At 41.4% G+C, this 24059-nt stretch overlaps 1 protein-coding gene across 1 annotated transcript; it reads right to left on the reverse strand.

Annotated features, from left to right (window-relative positions):
- Window positions 1–161: 161 nt before the first annotated feature.
- LOC143718296 (guanylate-binding protein 4-like) lies at window positions 162–24059 on the reverse strand. Its single transcript, XM_077209352.1, has 10 exons — window positions 24018–24059; window positions 22860–23050; window positions 18329–18456; window positions 10032–10141; window positions 8788–8975; window positions 6398–6640; window positions 5667–5947; window positions 1973–2185; window positions 1446–1548; window positions 162–1233 (listed from the first exon to the last, which is right to left on the reverse strand). The coding sequence occupies exons 2-10, from the start codon at window positions 23032–23034 to the stop codon at window positions 719–721; spliced, it is 1956 nt and encodes a 651-aa protein (XP_077065467.1). The 5' UTR covers window positions 23035–23050; window positions 24018–24059; the 3' UTR covers window positions 162–718.

The raw sequence follows: 24059 nt of genomic DNA on the forward strand, positions 1-24059 counted from the left end.
AAAAATTTTGTGTACATATGTTTTTATGAGCCTTGACTGCCGTACAGTCTGACATTAATGACAATTGAGGGTTGCTAGAGAGCCGTGGTTTGAAGAACTTGGCACACTTGATGATAAGCGCCACGTCTTTAGCAAGGATTTGGGACAATTATAATGCAGGATTCTGAAAGGTTTTCTTATTTTAATGTACATGAAGACTTCATCCTAGTCTGTAACATTCTACATAATAATATTAGAAACCGTAATAGTGTAAGTTAGATGCCAGAAATATTACATATTATTTTAAACATAATTTGATTCAAACTTAATTTTAAGTAGAGATCACTGTTCTCCCATGATTCTGAAAACAAAACAACATGCAATTTACTTGAGGTTCTGACAAAATATTCTAATGTTACAAAAATATATAGGCTATAGGCCCAGATATAAGCATGATACATTATTATAATTTAATTTATAAATGGTAATTTATGTATAGACTAATTTATATGTCATTTGTACCAGACCTCAAACGTAACTAAGGGTGGCCCCCATACTTCCCCGTTCCATGCTGAGTGCCATAGCTAGATAGATAGATAGATAGATAGATAGATAGATAGATAGATAGATAGATAGATAGATAGATAGATAGATAGATAAGAGGTGGGGTTGAGGCATTATGGCAAGTGGCTAAATCTGGTAGAAGTTTGCACAAATGCAAAAATGGCTTAAAGCTGCATTAACAGCTGCAGGGACACGAACACGAACCTGATCCTGAACCACCGCCACCAAGACCGGCGAGCAGCAGACATAAGAGTAGAGCGGAGGAGTCTGACTTAGGTCTCGGCATGCTCATGATTGCCTTCATCTGCTCACTGTGTTGCCTCATCATTAGCTTCATATTCTCATCATGTTTTTTGTTCATGTTTTTTATCATATTTTTAAACAGCTTGTCACTTTTCTTTTCTGCTTCTTTATTCTTCTTCCTGAAGTCCTCCATCTCTTTTGTCATCTTGTCTGCCTTCTCCTCAAAGCCCTTCTCCAACAGATCAGCCTGCTCCCTCAGTTTGCTGTCCAAGGCACGCTCAGCCTCCTCTCTCTGGAGCCTGATCTCCTCATCCATCTTCTCCTTCATCTGTCTCATCCTCTCTTCGTTACTCCGTCTCTCTGCTTCCATCTTCTCTTCGAGTTGCCGCTGCTTCTGTTCCTTAGTATTTATTTCCTGAGCCAGGAGAACAGCCTTATCTCTTTCCTCTGGAAGAAGATGTTGAAGCGAAGAAAATTAAATTAAGTTTAATGGAAAGTGTAAAAAAAAAAAGTGTTAATTAAATACCTGTCAATGGGTAAATTGAACTGCACTCGATTATTAATTCCTTAGTTTCGCTGCAAAGATGCCATGAGTTCAGATTTCACTTTCTCAGCTTGATGTTGCTATTGTTACCTCCTCCAGGATGCAAATAACTCACCCATAATCTTTTTCTCCTTCTCAGTCAGTTTGTTGTCCGCCTGCAGAATGGCGTTAGAATCCACACACTTCTGCTTCAGAAACTCTTCAAGTGTGTCTTCTGCCTGTGGACAACACACATATGATAATGTGAAAACTGCTACTACTACTATTATTGTTATTATGTTACTATGAGACTAGTACCACCACTACTACAACTAATGTTACTAATGATGAGTGAGAATATAATGCTCCTGCTAGTAATAATAAATAACAATAATAAGATAAAGCTAGGTTCAGTTATATATTGTGTCATGCAATTTGATTTTACATCACAACCAACACATTTTTGTCAAATGAAATGTTAATAGCGGATCATGCAGTTTCATCAGGTAGTTTTAGACCAGTGGTTCTCAACTGGGGGGCCTAATCCACTGTTTCCCACATTCTATGAACACATATTCTAGAAAAACATGACAAACCTCTTATAGATTGAAAACATCTGAAACCTGTGATGTTGCAGCAATTGTGTAAAATGTTGATACTCACCTTGACTCCTTTATTGGCTTGGATTTTGTATTTCTTTACAATGTCTTTAAAGTCCTGGGAGAAGAGAACATAACCACCAGATCTGGCATAAAATCCTTTCTTGAGTTTTTCTGTCATTGGTGCAGAAAGGGATGACAGGAGATTCTCGCATCTTTTTTTAGAAGCATCCTCGTTTTGGCACAGGTATTCATCAAAGAGTTTATTAATGTCTTCCTGCAGCATCACACAAAATATTAGAAACAGAAAACTTTAAACACCATTTAGAGGCTACAACTATTGAAAAAAAAGAAGAAAAAAAAAGTAATATAAATTTTAAATTGCATTTAAAACAATTTTTTTTAGATTTTGATTCACTTTCAGATACATTCATAATTACAGCCAAAACAATGGGCATCATCCAATACTATCTTATTTTTCTCCATAACAGTTTTTCTTTGACAACAAATACTACAGAATTGTTTTACCAGTAGAGGTTGTGAGTTTCTGTCTCATTTTTATGTCTTATCATATAAAGCATATATTTATATCATATCACACGAGTGCTGTTTTACGAGTGCAAATGTGATATTGTTTTTCTACAGCAGTTCAATAAATAAATTATTATTGTTGTATTGTTGTAATGTTTTGAGTTTATTTTTTCACGTTTCGAGTCTGTTTTTCTGTTCAGTACATGTTTGATCCAAGTTAAAAGCTACTTTTTATAATGTCTATTTTATGCTTTTCTCATTTAACAATAATGACTTAAAATTCTTTAGGAGGCAATTGCCAAATTTGATGCGCGATTAATTACATTAATTAATAAGCACATCATTTAATTATTTTACATTAAACATTTTAATCACTTTACAGCCCTGATAGATAGGTAGATAGTGTAAGAAATTAGCTCAAAAGTAATAAATAAATATATATATATATATATATATATATATGTACACAATTAATCATAACACGTTATGATCAATTGTAGCCTTAATAACCACCTAAAAAAGGAAATACATAGTCCGTGTGTGTGTAAAAAATATAGATATATATATAGAGATATATATATATATATATATATATATATATATATATATATATATATATATATATATATATATATATATAGAGATATATATAGAGATATAGATAGATAATTAATCAACAGATTATAATCAACTATGAATATATAGGAATTATATTTAGGATAGGATCTAAAATATATATAGGATCTAAATTAGAATTATTTTAAATCGACTGATCTGTTCGACAGTACGATCTTCTTATCAATTCTCAAGAAAGATTCTTCTTCTTATCAACTCTCAAGAAAGGCTATTCTTCTGGCTATGAAGAATAACCTTTCTGTTCTATTAGATTACTTACTAGAGTACTCAACAGTATAAAAGCTTGTAGCAAAAAGGGAAGTTTAAAAGGTTAACTTGAAAGCAAAGTTGCCGAAAATCAAGATGTCGTCTCATCTGAAGGAAAGGAAAATAAGCTGACGGAAAAAAATAGCGAAGATGAGCTTGTGTCATTTTCTTTTAAAGGGACACTTCACCCATTTGCATTAAGCTTTGTATCTTTAGAAACTCAGACATATTTTTGAATGGTCATGGTTTATTCCCTTATTTTCCCCTGAGATGGGAGAAATAAGGATTTAAGTGTTCCACTTCCTGCTTTTTATGATGTAAAAATCGTCATTTTGTGTCATAAAAAGCAGGAAGTCCAATTTCTTTGTATAAGGGTTAAGACTACAAACACTAGCTCATCATTTATCCAGGGGGTGGGACCCACTCACGCTACAGACCTATTATAGATCAGTGGGTGGGACTTCACTTGTAAGTACAGAAATCATTATCCGCCATCTTGTTTGTAAGCTAAGCTAACAAGCACTGTGGAGATAGGAAGTTAAGACAATGACGTAAGAAACAAAATATGATATGGAAGAAGAGGAATTTGAAAATCTGCTGCTCGAATCCGATGTTTGTGGCTATCTTTACGAGCCGCAATATAGTGAAGAGCAGCTGAGGCTGATGGAGGAGCAGGAGGCAGAAGACCTGCCTGTCGCGGACGAGGAGCCCGGACTAGCTCGAGCTGGGGCGGGGGGGTGCAATCGTGGCGTAATAATCTGTTTGGTTGTAAAATGTATTACCTGAATGAAATGAAATCGAATGTATCGTCCTGTGGCATAATTCATTCACAGACAGACAGCATACGAAGATTTTCAACTAATAAAGATCTTCATCGCTGGCAAAAATATGATGCATTTGCACATTTGCTTTCACTAGACTGTAGGTCCACGGCCACTTCATCCAACGCTCTTGATGTTCTTAAATCTTCCTGTTACGACTCCGAGTGGAGTGTGAATTGAAAGCGCTTCAGTGAATCAGTGCGTGCAGAAAACCGAACAGATCATTCAAACTGATTCGCAAACCGATTTAGACAGATCTGCCAACTTGTTTGATGAAGTCTTTGAACAGAATCGACAAAAAAAAAAAAAGGGTGATTCATTTGTAAATTGAGCATCGCTCATCATGCCCATAAAAAAGATACAGCGCGCTTAAACTACGCATTTAACAACATGTTTGCATTCAAATAAAGTCCGCCGTTTGCATCCCTGCATATAACGAGATTTGGTCCATACAAATTACGGGAGTTTCACGGGAGAAATAACAAAACAGGAACGGGGCGGGAGATGGATGTGAAATATGGGAGACTCCCGGGGAAAACGGGAGTGTTGACAGGTATGTCCCAAAGGTGAACTGGAAACGCAGCCAAAGCCTGCAGGGACAAACGGACGTCTGACTGTAAAGTTAGTGTTTATATTCTATTATATTCTTATACCAACGTGGCACGCTAAGCACCAAGACAGTTGTTCTGGATTAGTGAGAGTGGCTTGCAAAGCTGTGCAATGTGGTGCATTGTGGGAGTTGAGGTTTTCCATACAAATTCACCCTAAAGTTACTTTCTGTCTTTACTCGGTCAAGAAAGCACCAAATTCGAATTTTCTTTTTACATTTCGACTACATATATTACCCACTTTCAACAAAGATTAATGTTCCCACGGGTGAAATGCTCCTTTAAGGATAAATCAGTCCACATCTATTTTGTGTGAAATGACCAATAGTAAGTAGAAACTTTTAGCGGGAGCGTTTACTTTGTCTCCTTCTGACAGCCCAATTTGCATGTTTTATGATGGTGTCAGAATTGGTAGTTGTTACCCCAAAGGATTGTAAAAATAATATAATTAATTAAAGGAATGAGTAATTCTCACATATGAATATAAGCATTTAAAATTTAACTAACTACTCAAAAGTTGTAACTTGGCTAATATAATGTGGGGACAAACATACACACAGGAATATTTCCTATACATTCTGGGATGAATTAATTATGAGTTAAATTAAGAGAATGCCCGTGTCTATGTATATTGGGTGCATTTTCCCAATGTACTGTGCCACATGCCCTTTTGTGCCTGCCTTGGGGGGAGTTGATCTGAGTTAAGATCTTTTTAAAGTCACGTAGGAGCTTCGAGGTGTTCCTGCTTAGCATCTGCCAGGCAACTAAGGTGACATAGGGGCAATTCGGCACAGGGACTAGGCAATTCGGCACTAGGCCCTTGATTTACTTGGAGTCCAAAAGGTGATTCAGACGCTATGAAAGATAGATAGTTAGACAGATTAATATGAGTTATACATTATTTACTGGGCATTACCTCTAGACATTTCATGAATTTCCCTTCACTGTCCTTAAAGGAACGCTTCATGAAGGTTTGTGTCGCCAAGCTGCTGAGATGTTGGTGTTCTGAGGACACTTCCTTCAGTTCCAGAGGGAAGGAGTCCTTCAGCTTCTCCATTCCACTCTGGTAAACCTGAAGCCCCTCCTTCACTGCAGACTCATTCTCAATCATTGCCATGGCGATCACAGCATTCTCCAGAAATGGAACTTCACCACTGGAGATGGTGTCCACGTATGTCTTCACCAGCTGACCAAGAACTTCAGGGAAGGAGAAGGGTCAGACACAAGAAAATTAACTGGGTGGCTATAGATTTTTATCATGCAGTTCAGAAAGTGTCATAAACAGTCATAGCTCAAATGATAACTCAATTTATTCTAGTTTTTTGTGGGAATAGTTAGCATTTGCCAGTCTCTTCTGAAGATTTGGAGCTTACATTGTGTCTCCTAGTTCAGTGCAATTACATCACAAATATGGAAGAACATTTTGATTTAGTCTCCCTACTGGTATGGGGCATTATGGTGCAATGAGCACACAACCTAATAAATACAAGCTTAGGTTTTTGAACCAAAACATGGTTCTTCTGTTGACAGCAGTTAAGCAATTGGGCAGTTGAGCCATTCACTTGTGTGATTGAATATAGTAGATTAATCATATATTAATGTTTATTTTACAAATGTCACATCACATCATATATCCTATTGAATCACCTCTGCCTGTGACTGTGTGTCCATCTTTCAGCTTTTTCACTTCACTCCTGTCAAAGATGAACTTGCAGAAATTATCTGAGACCTTCTGGAAATCTGGGGAAAGGTCAGTAGGATCCAAGCTCTCCAGACGAGACACATTCTCTGGGTTGGTTGGAAACGGGAAAGTAAAACACTTCCGGGACGGGAAATAATTTCGGATACATTCCCGTGGAAGGTTGAACTCTTTAACTGTTCTTTTAGTGCCTTTAAAAGATACAAAACACCTCTTTGTTAAAGAGGTTCAGGGCTGTAAAAAAAGTGCTGTAAAAAAAAAAAAGTGCTGTAAAAAGAAAAAAGTGCTACAAAAAAAATTGGTCTGTGCGATGAATAAATTTACCACTGTAGCACGCGTTATGCGTGTTCATAACACAGCCGCTTAATAGTGTGAAGTGATTGTTGTGCTTATTTGCGTGCGAGATTGATGGCGCACTGCTATTATACTTGGTAGATACTTGGTCCATTGTGTGATTAAAACTCGTGTCCTGGCTGCATTGATACATTTTGTCCAACTCCATTTCCGACAATTCCTTACGCGCCCATAATTTCTACGCAGCTGCTAGTTGACGAGAAAATGAAGCGCTATTTTCAAGTGATCCACGAAAACCCCAAACGAGCCCGCGAGAAAGAATCGACAGAAGCAATTTTACCAAATCAAAGTAAGGGAGAAACAAAATGGAAAATTTATAGATATAACACAGAGTGGAAAAAGGATTTTCCGTGGTTAACTTTCAATGCTGACCAACAGCTCTTGTTTTGTAGATCCTATATTTGAGTCTGACACTGCTTTGCTACTCCTGTTTTACTATTTTTTATTTGAGTCTGACACTGCTTTGTCACTCCGGTTTTAAGGTTTCGCTTAGCTTTGCTGCTCTTATTTGTGTTTTATGTGTTGTTATGCAGGTCTTACTATATTTTAATCTGGTTGTTCTGTAAAGCACTTTGGTCAGCCTAGTGGCTGTTGTAAATGTGCTATACAAATAAAGTGAACTTGATCTGTGACACACACACTATGCACTAAACTAAAGAAAATATGCAACTGTTGACACTATTAGTCTCATCGGCCTGTTTACACCTGGCCACTTCATGCGTTTTCTAAGATCGGATAGCTATCTGATTTCTCAAAACGAGTCCATTTACACCTAGTCATGTGTGTTTTCGCAAAATGGTTAAAAGCCAATCTTCAATTCCTGCGCTATATGCGGATTCACGTCACCGAAAGCAACAGATATGAGCTGAATTTTATTGATCATCAGCTAATTTCAAAATCATAGACTGCAATAAGAGAGCAGCAACAGCACTGGAAAGATCATTTTGTTTCTTTACTTTTAAAGAATATGATCGTGTGTTAAGCGTCTGCGACTTATCACTTTGATTTGCGATAGTTTGCACGTTGGTTTGATGAACGATACTGAATTATGGTGAAGCGTGTGTCATATCTGGCTATAACATGACATATAGCCTATAACACGCTCTCACACGTTTATTTTTTAGCATTGTTAGGAGGAGTAAAAGCATAAGGAGCAAAAGAGGAGCATTTACACTTGTCCAGTTTCATCTGGAATGTAGCCCAGACCACCTCCTGAAGTGGGATTCAAATCCGTCTCGAATGCGTTTCGGAGGGCATTTACAGCTGGTCTTTTCACGATCGGAGAAAATGCATGAAGTGGCCAGGTGTGAACAGCCCCATAGAGAAGTGTCAAGGGTAGGTTAGTGCAATATTCTGCGAACAAGAGTTTTTATTTAGTGATGTCTGCCCACAGATCTGTTCTACTTTGATGTGTAAAGTTGAGTAAGAGGTAAAGTAAAAATGTAAGAAGTGCTATGTTTCTGCACTCTTCCATTTTTAGCAAATAAAAAGTTTGTCTTAAAACAAATTTTGTGATGGATTGTATTTTTTGTGCATTTTATGGAACATCAATGCCTCTTTAAGTGATGAACTCCATTACTTGTTTGTTTTCAGGGATGATAACAGACTTTTATACTTGTGCTACAACTCTTCGGCCGGTGCTACAAAATTTTCAACCTCTGTAGCACCAGGGCAAAAAAAGTTAACATACAGCCCTGTACAATACAATGTTGCTTGTAAATTGCCATTCCCAGTTGCTTTTGGTTACTTGCAAGCTTGAACAGACATTATATTATAAGTTTAAGTTAATTTTTTTCCAGACTCAGTGATATTTTCTAAAACTGTAAACAAAGAAAGCAGCCAGCTGGTTATGATGGTGTAATAAAGCCCCCCAGTATAATACAGACTCAGGGTTTATTTTTTGTTTCTGGCTGGCTGTACAGTATCTCTTACATACTCTTCTCAATGATGATCAGGTCATTTAAAGCCTCAATTTAAATCTTACCTGGTTTCAGCGTCAAGGCATAGTCTAAGTATTGGTCCTCAGTCACGTATTTGCCATTGATTTTATGTTCCAGGGTGAAGTCCCTCACAGCCCAGATGAAACTAGGGAAGAACTTAACAAACTCTGAGTCGTCTTCATCCTCATCAGATGATTTGACCTTTATATACTCAGTCAGCTCTGTGACATATCTGGAGATGGTTCAGGTTTGAACAATAAGCAAACAGAGAACACAGAAAACAGCATAATGCACTTAGCTTTTAGCATTCACAGTTCACTTTTTGTTGCAGGTGCTGACTGGTGTGTGGTGCAGACAAAGTAATGGCAGGATATGAAGCCAGACTAAAGACAGGTAAGTTTCCAAGGTGAATAGTTGGGTAAGTCCTTCTATTGGTATAGACAAGACCAGACAACAAATGTGAGTGTGGTGCTGCCTTTTATAGAGCAGAATTGATGAGGATGATGGCAGACAGGTGTTGTGATTAAGGAGTGTGCTCAGGTGATAACCAGAGAGGATTTTGGTAAATGTAGTTTGCTGTGGGGATATGTCTGCTGACTGAGGATTGTGACAGCTGCACTTTAAATGCCTCGGAAGTACATACCACGACATATACTCTGAGATACCCACCCAAATATTAGTAAGAGTTTTACATCAAAAACTTTTCTACCCTGGTTTTGACCCTCTGATGTAAACATGTTTAAAGGGACGTGTCTATTTAAATACTCACTGCTATGATCGGGTAAAGCCTTTGCATATGAAATAAATATTAACCAAGTGGAACTGTTGAAACATGGTTATGATTGTCAGTTGCTGTGATTACTTAGTCATGGAAAGTGTAGATTACAGTACTATGTTTACATCTACTTCATCAAATGTTCCTTTTCACTGGGCATTCACAAAAAATATCGGTATCGGGCCCTATATTCATTAAATTGCTCCTATACCAACAAACAATACCACAGTGTGCAGAGTACAGTACTTATGAAAAGAAACACCAACACTAGAGTAAACAGAGAGAAGAATGGATATATCAGAGAAGGATATCTATGAAGTAAATGAATCAAAATTTATAGAATGTTAGATAAATTAATTATCTATGCCTTATAATAGCTGCTGTGCGCAAGCTGATAAAGAGTGGATTAAATGCTTTGAGCACACATCCCTTTTTCAGAGACATCCCTGGAAAATTTGTAAATGAAATGAAATGTCAACTCGAAAAATGTATAATGTTTGAATTAAAGGATACTGCAGTTCCTCTATAGCCCTGTTGTCAATCGTCCCTCGGCTGTTCAGCACTAGAGTGCTACTCAGAAGGACAGCCAGAGAGAAGATCTTGGTATCATGCTTTGAGTCCCCCTGAGACAGATTGGATACAATAATTTGACAAAGAATGACATTGCAAGATTGTTAGCATACATAAACCCCTGACAGCATAGTGGATCTGTGCGCACCCCAGTGGTAAAAATGTGTCAGAAACTAACACATGAACGGTTAGTGATTTCCGGTTTGTGAATTTTTTTTTCTTTTGAACCAGTTCAACCTTTTCTGTGAAAGAGCTTCCATCACCTCCAGGTCTGCCTGTATCATTCCCGGAAATAGTACTGTTGCAAATCAGAACAGGGGGTTAGACTCAATGTCTTGAAAGAGTGTGTTAACATCTAGTGATGTGTTCTCATTGGTTCATTGTTTGATTGTACACAGGTGTCCCTTGTTAGTCATTAATCTTTGTGTATTTATAGCCCTCATGTTTCTATTGTTTCTTTTCTAGTTTTGTTTGTGTTACCCATTGTTGGTGAGTTTATGTTTGTTAAAGTTTAGTTCACACACCAAGTCAATTCTTTGTTTATTTTGTACTTTTGGAATAAACAAAACATCTTGGTTACTTAACCTCGGTTTCCTGAGATAACGGGAATGAGTATTGCGTCGCTAGACGCTATGGGGAAGCTCGCTCTGAGGTCAACTCCAACTAGACAGAGAGGTCTTGTGCCTGCAGCATAAAATTTTAATACCTCCAAGTTGTAAAGTCTGGCGAAGGTGGACGCACAGATGTCGCCAATAGACACACCACTGGACCACGCCCAGGAAGAGGCCACGTCTCTTGTTGTCACGGATGGAACAGGAGTCAGACTGGTGGTAAGTGAAATAGTTTATTTTACAGATTTTGCAGAAGCAGTCGGAGATATGGCGAGTATATAGACAGATGATAGTTGAATGGTCACTTAGCTGATGATTAACTAGAGTCTCTATTGCAGATGCAGGTGAAAGATCCCAGGGACGGATGCAGACGGATGGCTGAAGACTGTGGAAGAGTTCGGAGGGCAAGGGTTGCATGAAGTCTAGTGGAAGGCAGGTAAGTAGCGGGTAAGTAGCATGAGAGAGTCTGTGAGTCATGTATTGACCTTACCAGACAATGAGTGAGTGAAGGGGAGCTGAATATAAAGGGAGATGTGATGAAGAGGTGCAAGTGATTAGTATTCGGGTGATAATGAACGAGTGGGCGGAGTGAGTGAATGAGTGGGAGGAGTGGATGAAACTGGTGGAATCCTGACAGTACCCCCCTCCTCCGAGGCGGCTCTTGGCGACTGAGAGGAGGGACAGGGACGGCGACGAGGTCTACCCCAAGGCCTGGGAGCTGGGCGATCAGGATGGTCGGCGTGGAACTGGGTGAGTAAGGCTGGATCCAAAATGTCCTCGCGAGGAACCCACGACCGCTCCTCTGGGCCATAGTCCTCCCAGTCGACTAGATACTCCAGCCTTGGACCTCGACGCTGTGAGTCCAAGATGGTGCGGACCAGGTAGATGGGCTCTTCTTCGATGGGGACCGGAGGAGGATGTACGTCGCTGAAACAGGTTCTGTGGAAGGAGGAGTGACAGGTTCAGTGAAGGGTTTTAACAGAGACACATGGAAGGAAGGTGAGATCCGGTATTGAGGAGGAAGGTTGAGCAGGTAGGTGATGTCGTTCAGCTGCCTCTGTACGGTGAATGGACCAATGTATCGAGGACTCAGCTTACGGCAAGGCAGGCGGAGGCGAATGTCCAAGGTCGAAAGCCATACCTTCTGTCCAGGCTGGTACTGCGGAGGTTCCGAGCGCCGACGATCTGCTTGGTTTTTGTGCCTCCGCACTGCCTGCTGGAGATGCACGTGAGCCGAGTCCCATACCCTCTCGTTCTGATGGAACCAGTAATCGACAGCTGGAACCTCTGAGGGCTCACCCGACCAAGGGAAGAGAGGAGGTTGAAAACCCAGGACACACTGAAAGGGGGTGAGCCCAGTGGTAGACTGCCGAAGGGAGTACTGGGCGTATTCAGCCCAGGGAAGGAACTGGCTCCAGCTGTCCTGGTACTGGTGGCAGTAGGTCCTCAGGTACCGTCCAATCTCCTGGATCTTCCGCTCAGTCTGGCCGTTAGTCTGAGGGTGGTATCAAGAAGACAGCTGACCGTTACCCCGAGGAGTCTGAAGAACGCTAGCCACACTCTAGAGATGGATTGCGGACCTCTGTCCGAGACAATATCTTTGGAAATACCGAAGTTCCGAAACACATGATTGAAGAGGGCTTCCACGGCCTCGAAAACAGTTGGAAGTCCTGGTAATGGAATCAGCTTGCAGGCCTTAGAAAAAAGATCCACAACAACGAAGATGCATGTGTGGTTGCTGGATCGGGGCAGGTCAATCATGAAGTCCACCCCAATATGAGACCACGGTCGCTGAGGGATTGGAAGTGGCAAGAGCTTGCCCTCCGGGAGTCTTCTGGGGGTGTTGGTAACGGCACAGACTGAGCATCCTCTGACGTACCTGGAAACGTCCTGGGAGATGGACGGCCAACAGTACCGGTTACTGAGGAGCGAGAGGGCACGCCTGGTATCTGGATGTCCAGAGCCCGGAGTGGTATGAGCGGAGTCCAGAAGGGCGGTGCGAAGGTGGCGAGGTACGAAGACGCGCCCCTCTGGACCTACCGGCGGAGCGGGATGACGACGGTTCTCTTCGGCCAGCTGCTCGTCGATGTCCCAGACGATAGGTTTGACGAACATGGCTGGAGGTAGAATGGGTTCACGTGATGAATCTTCACTGGGAGGACTATGAATACGGGAGAGAGCATCAGCTCTTCAATTCTTACTGTCAGGTCGGTAAGACACGAGGAAATCAAAGCGGGTAAAGAAGAGGGCCCATCGAGCTTGGCGCGGGTTTAGTCTCTTAGCCTCTCTGAGGTATTCTAAGTTGTGATGATCTGTAATGACATGAAACTGGTGGTTAGCTCCCTCCAGCCAATGCCTCCACTCCTCTAAAGCCAACTTGATGGCGTGTAGCTCACGATTGCCGATATCATAGTTCGGCTCCGCCGGGGATGGCTTCTTAGAGTAGATGGCACATGGATGGAGTTTAGGAGGATAACCCTGCCGCTGGGAGAGTACCGCTCCAACCCCGGTAGAGGATGCATCCACCTCGACGACAAAGGGAATCTCAGGATCAGGATGAACCAGGATTGTAGCGGTTTGAAAGGCCTCGTTGAGGTGTTGAAAGGCGATGGTGGCTTCAGGAGATAAGGACAGAGACTTGGGACGGCCCTTTAGAGAAGATGTTAGAGGAGCACTGATGTGACTGTAGTTCTTGATGAATCTTCGATAGAAATTGGCGAATCCTAGGAATCGCTGAAGATCTTTTACAGTTGACGGCTGGGGCCAGTTCCGGATAGCTTCCACCTTCCTCTGGTCCATCTGAACTCCGAGTTGGTCAATGACGTAGCCCAGAAATTGAACTGTGGTGGTGTGAAACTCACATATTTACAGCTTGAGGTACAGTTGAGGAGCTCTAAGTTTCTCTAGGACAAGAGAGACGTGACGTTGATGTTCAGCGAGGGAAGAAGAGTAGATGAGAATATCGTCAATGTAGACAGCCACAAATTTGTTGAGATATTCTCTGAAAACCTCGTTCATGTATCCCTGGAAGACGTCTGGAGCGTTGGACAGTCCGAAGGGCATGACTCCGTACTCATAATGGCCGGAGGGCGTTATGAAAGCCGTCTTCCACTCATCGCCTCGACGAATTCGGATCAGGTTATACGCACTGCGTAAATCGTGTTTAGAGAAGATACGGGCTCCACACAGCTGCTCCAATGCTGATGGGACCAGAGGAAGGGGATAGCTAAATTTCACAGTTTGAGAGTTGAGATGACGGTAATCTATGCACGGCCTCAAACCTCCGTCCTTCTTGGCCACGAAGAAGAAGCTGGAAGCGGCAGGGGATGTGGATGGACGAATGTACTCTTACTTGAGGGCTTCCTCCACATACTCCTAAGGATGAGCTCAGCAGTGGACTCCTCCAGCACCATAAAGGAAATCTCCTCAGTGTGTAGGCAGCCGACGCAGAGCTTCAATGTGGGGGTGAAATAGCGAATTCGACCTCGACCAAGCGGTTTGCCCTGAATAGTTTGAACTCGGAGATCTTGAAGGTTTCGGCGTTTACGGATGTTCAGTTTTTGTAGGAGTTGTGTGGAAATGAAGTTCCCCGTGGAACCAGAGTCGAGGAGGGCTTGTGCTGAGACACATACATGAGAGGTTAATAAATGGACAGTAGTACAGTTCAAAGATGCAATCTTGGCAGGAATTTGAATGGTGCTTAACGCTGGGCGTTGAGGTCGAACTGGGCAGGTGCTGATGAGATGTTTATCACCCCCACAGTACAAGCAGAGGTGATGTTTAACGCGACGCTGCCGCTCCGTAGTAGAGAGATGAGTGGAGTCAACTTGCATATGCTCGGGTGCTGGAGGAGCGAATGATGGAGCCGAGGTCGGAGGACATACAGCGGAAGCAGGGTTATTGCAGGCAGACAAATGTTGGGATAGCCGAATGATTCTCTGAATGAGGCTCTCGATTCCTAGTCTTCAAATACCACAATCAGCTGTCAGATGTCGGGGTTGAGACCATGTCGGAAGGCAGTTATCAGAGCGGTTTCATTCCAGCCACTCGAAGCCGCAAATATGCGAAATTGAAGTGCATAATTACTCACCGAGGAGTTTCCCTGATGGAGATTGAACAGCTGATCGTGAACAGAGAGATCGGAGACTGTCTGACCAAACACTTCCTTGAAATGTTGCATAAAGTTCGAAACTGGAGTTCCATAAAGATTGTGCCCATTGGAGCGCTCGACTGGATAACAGGGAGATAACAAAGGCGACTCAGGCTGAATTGTTTGAAAACTGGTGTGCTTGCATCTGGAAGTTTACTGAGGTTTGAAGTAGAAAAACGCTGCAGTCCTCCGCCTCTCCGGTGAATGTCACTGGTCGGGCCATGGGACTCGCAGAGGCAGCTGACGAAGCAGTAGATGTTTGCGGAAGTGAGCGCTGACGTGCAGAGTGGATGACATCTTCGGAAACGGAGGGTAGATCGGTAGGTGGAGAAGAAAGTAGTGATTGGCAAACGGCCTGAATGAGTTCAGAAAAGCAATCGCGTGATGGATTCTCCACGGGCTCCGCTGGTTTCTGCATGTTTGGTCTGGTCTTCTGTCACGGATGGAACAGGGGTCAGACTGATGGTAAGTGAAATAGTTTATTTTACAGGTTTTGCAGAAGCAGTCGGAGATATGGTGAGTATATAGACATATGATAGTTGAATGGTAACTTAGCTGATGATTAACTAGAGTCTCTATTGCAGATGCAGGTGAAAGATCCCAGGGACGGATGCAGACGGATGGCTGAAGACTGAGGAAGAGTTCTGAGGGCAAGGGTTGCATGAAGTCCAGTGGAAGGCAGGTAAGTAGCGGGTAAGTAGCATAAGAGAGTATGTGAGTCATGTATTGACGATACCAGACAATGAGTGAGTGAAGGGGAGCTGAAATTAAGGGAGATGTGATGAAGAGGTGCAGGTGATGGTCATTAGTATTCGGGTAATAATGAACAAGTGGGCGGAGTGAGTGAATGAGTGGATGAAACTGGTGGAATCCTGACACTGGTGGAGTGAGCTCTGACGCCGACACGGAATAGTCTCTGCATCATGACCGGAAACCCTTTGGTGCGGCCACCGAAGCATACAAAGAGCTGCTCTGACTGTCTGAAATGGGCAGAGCGCTCTATGTATACTCTTAAGGCCTGAACAGGGCAGAGTAAGTGAAGTTGACGCTCGTCTTCCATTTACATTACATTTACATTAAGCAGACGCCTTCGTTCAAAGCGACTTACAAATGAGGACTAAAGCAAGCGAATCATCGTGAAGAGGCAAAAAAAATGCAAGAAGTGCTCAAAATACAAAGTTCAGGCATTGCTCAGAGTAGCATAAGCCAGACAAGGGAGGATTAAAGTAAAAGGAAAGTTTTTTTTTTTTTATGACGTTAAGTGTTCACGGAAGAGATGAGTTTTCAGCTGTCAGGTGAATGTTGTCAGGTCTTCCAAATCGGGAATAGCAGACAGCATAATAACTTGTGCTTTTGAGGGCCCTAACGACCGTAGATAGATAGCAAGAGTGTACGGTAAGAGGATGAGACGGGTTGAGCCCCCGCGCCCCTTTCAGGAAGCAGACAATCAGGTTGCTTCTACCCAGAGACTAGCCGGCCACGGGAGCGTGGAATTTGAGTGTGGAGGGGGTGCGACCCACGTCCATTAGCTCTTGTAAGAAGGAGAGTACCAGCGGTACTTCACATGAAGTTGGGTCTTGGCTCCGGGCTGAGCACCATTTGGAGAAAACAGACCACTTAAGGGCGTAGATGCGTCTTGTGAACAAAGCTCTAGCCTCAGATATAGTGTTTAGGACGCACTGGGAGGACCTTAAGTTCCCGTTGAGAAATACGTGGAGCCATACGTGGAGACCCCACATCTTGGGTCGTAGATGCTAAATTGTCCCATTGACCTGGGGAAAGGAGATCTTTCCTAAGGGAAATTGGCCATGGGGCTAAATAAACTCGGGGATCCAAGGCTGGGTCCGCCAGAAAGGGGCAACCAGAATGACGGCACGCCTGTCTTCCCTGATCAGTTTGATGACCTGACAGAGCAGCGCAACCGGGAAAAGGCATAAAGGGGAAGACTGGGCCATTCGTGGGCCAGCGCATCCATGTTCTTTGTACAGAATATTGGGCAGTGAGAGTTGCCTTTGGAAGGTTAAGAGGTCAACCTCTGCCTTGCCAAAGATGTCTGCTCCCTTATTCAGTCTGCCTGGCACATGCACCACTCTTCTCTTTTTTATTCTAAACTGTTTTAATTATTCTTATTTCATTTGATTATTTTAATTTCTTCTATGTAAAGCACTTTGAATTACCATTGTGTATGAAATATGCCATATAAATAAACTTGCCTTGCCTTGCCTAGTCTTTGAAGAACGCGGCCTGCATGGGGAGTGGCTTCATTGTTTTTTAGTCTCATGCTTGAGAGAAAGAGAACGGCGGAGAACACAGCGAGGTGAGAATCGCGCTCTCATAGTGAGAGTGTCCATCTTCAGCACTCGTTCCGCTGCCTGGCTTCCTCGTGGGCGAGAAGGCTTCTTTGAGAATTATGTTCGTTGCTGACAGAGAATAAATCTGATTCATATGGCGAAATGAGCTGCTTTTATAGGCAGATGCCGTGCCCCTCTCGGCAGGCTCTGCGCAGTGATTGGCTCACGCAGACATGCTGCTTTGCCATAGGTTCATACAGTTCCCAGCGAGCAGCCAACAGGCGCACTCAGATCGGCTCTCTGTTATGAGCCAGTCGTCAAAGTAATTCAGGATGCGCATCCCCTTCTGTCTCAGGGGGGGAAAGTGCTGCATCCATGCACTAAAAGTGTGTGGTGCCCGAGACAGTCTGAATGGTTGAACTGTATACTGGTAGGCCACCCCTTCGAACACGAATCTCAAAAGCGGTCTGTGAAGGGGGCTATTTAGATATGAATGTTTACATTTTTCAGATCCACTGAGAGAAAACAATCCCCTGGACGTAAAGAGAACAGCGGAGAGCGAGAGATTAATTAACACGGCTTGCGGGGGCCAATGGGCGTACTCAGATCGCCGCTCTGTTAAGGCTGTGCAGTGGCACTGCATTTTTAATTAAAGGCTTCAAAATTCGGAGAAAAGGAGTTTCCCCATAGCGTCTAGCGACGCAATACGAGTAAATGTTCTGAAAAGGAACTTTGGTTCATAAAATCGTCGTCCTCATTGGCTCTATGTCAGCACCATTACAGAAAGCTAGACTGCCAAAAATGAACCCAGCAGTACGCCTCCTGCACCTCTGTCAATGTGATCATGTCATTGAAGATTATGTCGCAGATTTTTGTGAACTATGTTCCCAGGTGGATTTTGATGTTGTGGCACCATGTGTGTGGACTGTTAAAACTATCTAATGCCCAAAAGCAACAGCCCAGAAACCCTTGAGGAATATAGTGGCTATGCAATTTTGTGTAGCGGTTCATGGATTACAGTGGGAATTGTGGATGAGGGGCTCCATAATCCCGTCTAGAGCCGCCCTTTGAGGGGGGGATATGTCATGTTTGGTTTTGGTTCATGTCTTTTATTTTGAAGTTAAGTCATGGTTCCTGTGGGTCATGTGATTCTTATTATTACTATTACTGCATATAGGCTGTTGTCACCTTGTCCACATCTCCGAGTCCCTCAGTGTCCAGCAGCACCAGAGTGGTTCCTGATTTAGCGGGGTGAGACACACACCACATCCAGATGCCCTTCGTCTTAGACTCAATGGTGCTGCCCATTGCAAATCCTAAAAGAGAGAAAGAGCAAAGAAACATGTAACATCAATCACCAAAATATTTTGTCCTTGTCAAATAGAGTAATGTCTTATTTAGATTGTGTGCTTGCTTAATTTCATATTAAATAACAGTCTTGCTGAACTAGAGAAAGTTTGGCAGATGGTCAACACAATAATCTGTAAAATTGTTTTCTGACAAATTTCCACCAGGATCTGTAGTTGTTAGATTTTGACAGCAACCATGTCTTCTGACAGACTGATAACACAAATGTCTTGATAACATGTTTATTAAAAACTACCACTTAAGAGGCAAAAAGAAGAAACATGGTTCCACTGTAGCCTAAGCTTTTTGACAAACAGCTGCCGAACCATAGCCTGGTTCTACCAGACTCAAGTAAACATTTCATTTGTACAGAGAGTATGGCCACTCTCCATTGACAAGCGTTAACTTCCTTGAAGGCGGGTACTCTGTTGAAGTTTAAAACTATTGGATCTTCCCAGAGTCACTCTGGATCTGCCATTACCAATCGCTAACGTTTGGTTGTGACGTATGTCTATAACTCAAACTAGCACACCTAGACGTCATCGTTCTCAGCCACGCCCTCTGTTCGCTGATTGGATCGGTAAAAAATTGATCGGAGAAAACCCAAGAATATACAGCAAACCCAGACGTAGTAATAAAGGAAAATAAAAATTGAGCGGTAGTACTTGGCGAGCCAGGCTAGCCAAACCACTGTAAAGACAAGTATTGCTAGATATTGTGTAAATGTTTATTTTAGGAATGTAAAGTAAACAAGTGAACTAGTTAGTAGCTTATTATTATATTTTGTAGGCTGCAAGTAGTTTCACGTAGCCAGACTTTCAGACTGACGGCAGAAGGTCTCGACTCTTATTGCAGCTTTTCTTGGCCAAGGACTGCCCAAGAGGACGTTTGACTGACATGTTACGCAATCAATCAGTTTGTTTTGTTCCACGTCATGTTTAAATTCTACAGGATGTCCGGGAGGCGTGTGTGTCGTGTTCTTTACAGGTCCAATTTGAAACAAATGCCGTGACATCAAAACAACTCATGTCAGAAGAAAACCATCATGTTTACAACGGTGACAATGAGCACTTACCAGGATCAACTAAACGCTGGATTTTCAAAAGTATGGGAAGTTCACGTCTCCATTGTTGGAGTAAACTTGCATAATGTTCTTGATTGAATAATTTATTAGATGCACGCCGGTCAGTTATTGTTGGGACATTGACATTATATTTTCGTGCCCTTAACCCTCTGAGATTGGCGGGATAGTCTTTGGCTTTTTTTCTTATGAGTGCAAAAGAGATTCAAAATACTCTGTTGATTTTGATCTTACGTGTCAGTGTTATACATCATTCGATCCTGTTAAGTTTCAATTTTTTTTGTGTATACTCACAATATAAACAAAGTATTGTGCTTTTAGTCAAATAAAGAAAAATAAACATGATGCTAGTTTTGCATTCTCTCTGTCAGTGAAGTCCATTCTGAAACGCGTCCGAAAATGAACTGTAACTCCGCGAATACTTGTCATATAGGAACGAGTGTTTTTCCATAATGAAGATTGAACTCTCTTCTTTTAAATGAATTAATTTATATAAAACAACAAATATTCTCAGTTTATGTAATCTGTATGAAAAGAGAGAGATGTCAGTCTTTTTCTTTCCAGCTCATTATACCTGTGTAGTGAAGGTTCAGTGTTGGTGTGATGGAAGAAGACAGGGGTCGGCGTGACTGGGACCCGTACACTTTTATTTGGTTGAGAAACAGAAAAAATGTGCTGTGCGCGCTCTAACATAAACCACGTTCAAGTTCAGAGAACACTCTTTCCACTATAAATATATTACTCTTTCCACTATTTAAAATATCACTCTTTCCACTATATCAGGTAACACTCTTTCCACTTTCAGCGTCCAGCTCACGTCTCGTGCACGAGTACCCAGTCCTTCTCTCTCTGCTCTCTTGCACCAGCCGGCTTTTATATGCGGTCTCCCCACGCCAATTACTGCAATCAGAGACAGGTGTTCGTCATTTTGCACTTGACCTACTTACTCACCGCTCGGCTCCGTCGTTGCTCTCGCACTACAGACTTCGATATTGAATCACGATATTGAATAGTGTCTGTAAACCGCAAAAAGACTGTTTAAATATGAATTGCGTGTCTGTGTGTAGGCTAAATGATGAATGAACGACACAGGCGCGCGCGCGTTGTTTACTACAGTTATTCAGCGCGTGTCTGTGCCGTTCATTCACTCTCGCATCTTCATTAGTAAACATGTTATTTTTACATGGACACATCGAAACTATATTGCTTTAGCCTACTAAGATGAGTAAAAATAGACTGAAATATGTTGAAATAAAATGTCTGTATAAGCAACAAACTGCTAATTAACATACTAATATAATATCATAAACACGATATGTTACAGACTAAATATGAATGTTTAGCCAAGATTTCGTGATTGGTTTTGGATAGATTATACATTTACATTTATTCATTTAGCTGACGCTTTTATCCAAAGCGACTTACAATTGCTATATTTCAGAGGTCGCACACCTCTGGAGCAACTAGGGGTTAAGTGTCTTGCTCAGGGACACATTGGTGTTTCACAGTGGATTCGAACCCGGGTCTCTCACACCAAAGGCATGTGTCTGATCCACTGTGCCATCACCACCCCCCAAATTATAAAGTTTTGACTGTGAAAAAAGACTACTGTCACATTAAATAGGTAAGCATTTGTTCGCCAATTTCTGCTCATATGTTAAATATACTATAGTATGGGATGTTTTGTCAAAAATAAAGTAGGTATATTGAATTATCAACTGAGATGTTATTATAGTGTTTGTTCCAATATTCAAACCAATGAATCCTTACCTTTTTTAATAGGTATGATAAAATGTATACTTTTTACAAAGAAAGAATACACTTGTATTATTGTTAAAATTGTAATTGTTGTTGTAATTGTAACCTATTTGTAATTGGTTACAATTTCTAATTGTAAAATATATACAGGTCCTTCTCAAAAAATTAGCATATTGTGATAAAGTTCATTATTTTCCATAATGTAATGATAAAAATTAAACTTTCATATATTTTAGATTCATTGCACACCAACTGAAATATTGCAGACCCAGTCAGGTCGGCAGTCTTACCCATGATTGCGGTTTTTAGTAATGAAACAGGCTGGGAGTTTTTAAAAGCCTCAGGAATCTTTTGCAGGTGTTTAGAGTTAATTAGTTGATTCAGATGATTAGGTTAATAGCTCGTTTAGAGACCCTTTTCATGATATGCTAATTTTTTGAGATAGGAATTTTGGGTTTTCATGAGCTGTATGCCAAAATCATCAGTATTAAAACAATAAAAGACCTGAAATATTTCAGTTGGTGTGCAATGAATCTAAAATATATGAAAGTTAAATTTTTATCATTACATTATGGAAAATAATGAACTTTATCACAATATGCTAATTTTTTTAGAAGGACCTGTATATATATATATATATATATATATATATATATATATATATATATATATATATATATATATATATAATTTCTTTTGTCTGAGGTCACATTCTTTGGTACCCAGTGACACAGCTGTGTGAAAGGCTCATTAATATGCAGCTCGTACATTATCCGGCCTTTGTCTTCTCAGGTGTGAACACGCCTCCACGTATATATTGCCTTTCTAAACAAAAGGTGTCTTGTAAAATTTAAATCAATGTATTGTTTTATGTGAATGATTAGGCAGGATGATTTTCAGATCATTTTGAAGCAAAAATTCTAGGCAACAACACCCATTAGTCAAAAGTCTTGTGGACACATATTTAGTATGTGTGTTGTGGCCTTATTTCAGACACTTTAAGTTGTAGCTTTTTCAATAACCATGCATAAACAATATTCTCTCAAAAATACAAACATGTACATACATCTTGCTCACATATTATGGTAGCCCTGTTTGTGCTAAATAGAGTGTAATTACACCTTTGCAATTAATATGTTTATAAGCAACTGAAAAAAGCACAAATGTCAGGGCATGTCAAAACATCTCAAGGACCCCAAAAACACCTCAGACCCCAGAGGGTTAATTTTTGATTGATGATTTTTATCAGATCACGATTTTGAAACTCCTGAAGTGTATCCAGAAAAGTGTGACATATGCATTCGATGTTCACCTATCATTCTGTGGGTGTGACGTCTGAGGCTGAGACTAGGCTGTAAGTCACATTGTCATGGCTATTCTACCAGATATTATGCACAGTGTACAACACACCATGAACCTGGCTTCTCCATCAAACCTGTGATCGAGAGATTGGCACATTATCACCATGACTGCATGTTGAGTGTGATTACTGTTTAAGGCTAGGATGGATGTTGCTGCTTGTATAGTTCTAACCGGTTTGTTTCCCTGCGAGGCGATTCATCAGGTAGGACTTCCCGGTGCGGTAGAGACCCACCACGGCCACCACCACCACTGGCTCCTGGATCTGCTGCAGGATCTGTAGTGCTGACTCCTGCACACACAGCTTCCCTTCTGACCCAGTGTCAATCAAGCAGACTGGTTTATCCATGGTCCTTACACACACACTTACACACACAAACATACACTTACATTTTGGTACATTTACAAGGACTTTATAGAGGTGTAATGGTTTTTATACTGAGCTAATACTATTTTCTATACCCTACCTCTAACCCCATCTCAGACAGTTTGGATTTTCTCATAATGTTGCTAATTCTGAGTACACCTACATTATGAGGCCATTTTCGGACATATACGTAAAACTTCAAATAATAGCCGAGTCCCAAATAGACGCCTGTCTCTTTTACACGCCTGGTGTGGCGACAGGTTTGGGTAAATAAAGGCCGGTCTCAAATAGAGGCCGGCTCTGTTTTTTAGTTTCGGGTTGTATTTCATCTTCTAAACCCCGTCAGATCGTCTGCTTTTTGGCGGCCGCCAAAGCAAATTTGTGTCCCGCCAAAGCCTTTTTTGATCGGTGAGTGACGTGGGCAGGGCGCAAACGAGCAGAGAGAGAGCCCCGGCCGCGCGTGCGCACTCACGTCTTCAAACAACACTAGCGCTGTCTTGCTCTCTCTCCCTCGCGCATATTAATCAAAATCAATTGACACGATAATAAAAGGTCGGAAGACCGCAGTTTCACGTAAAGCATTTGGAGATTTTTAGAGATTAGAGACTCTAGGAACAACATCTCAGTGAACAACATTTCAACACTAAATTATAAAGGCCTGTCTCATATAGACGCCTGTCTCAAATACAAGCCGTTGCAGTTCGACGATTTGGGAAAATAAAAGCCCTGGCTATTATTTGACGTTTTACCAATATATACACACACTCATAGATTTGTTTTAATATATATATATATATATATATATATATATATATATACATATATATATATATATATATATTCATACATTTTTATTAGATAACTATTAAATGCATGCTTCCTTTACAAACAAGGTTATAACACAGAACAGAGACATAAAGAGACCTGAGGTATAAGAGAGAGCTGTAATCTTACTAAAAACGTACCTGCTCTCTGTGATTTCTCTTGAGTTCTGAAGGACACCGTTT

The sequence above is a fragment of the Siphateles boraxobius genome, unplaced genomic scaffold, assembly GCF_051911475.1.
Source record: "Siphateles boraxobius isolate OS27281-9 unplaced genomic scaffold, OSU_SipBor_1 61, whole genome shotgun sequence".
NCBI lineage: Eukaryota > Metazoa > Chordata > Actinopteri > Cypriniformes > Leuciscidae > Siphateles > Siphateles boraxobius.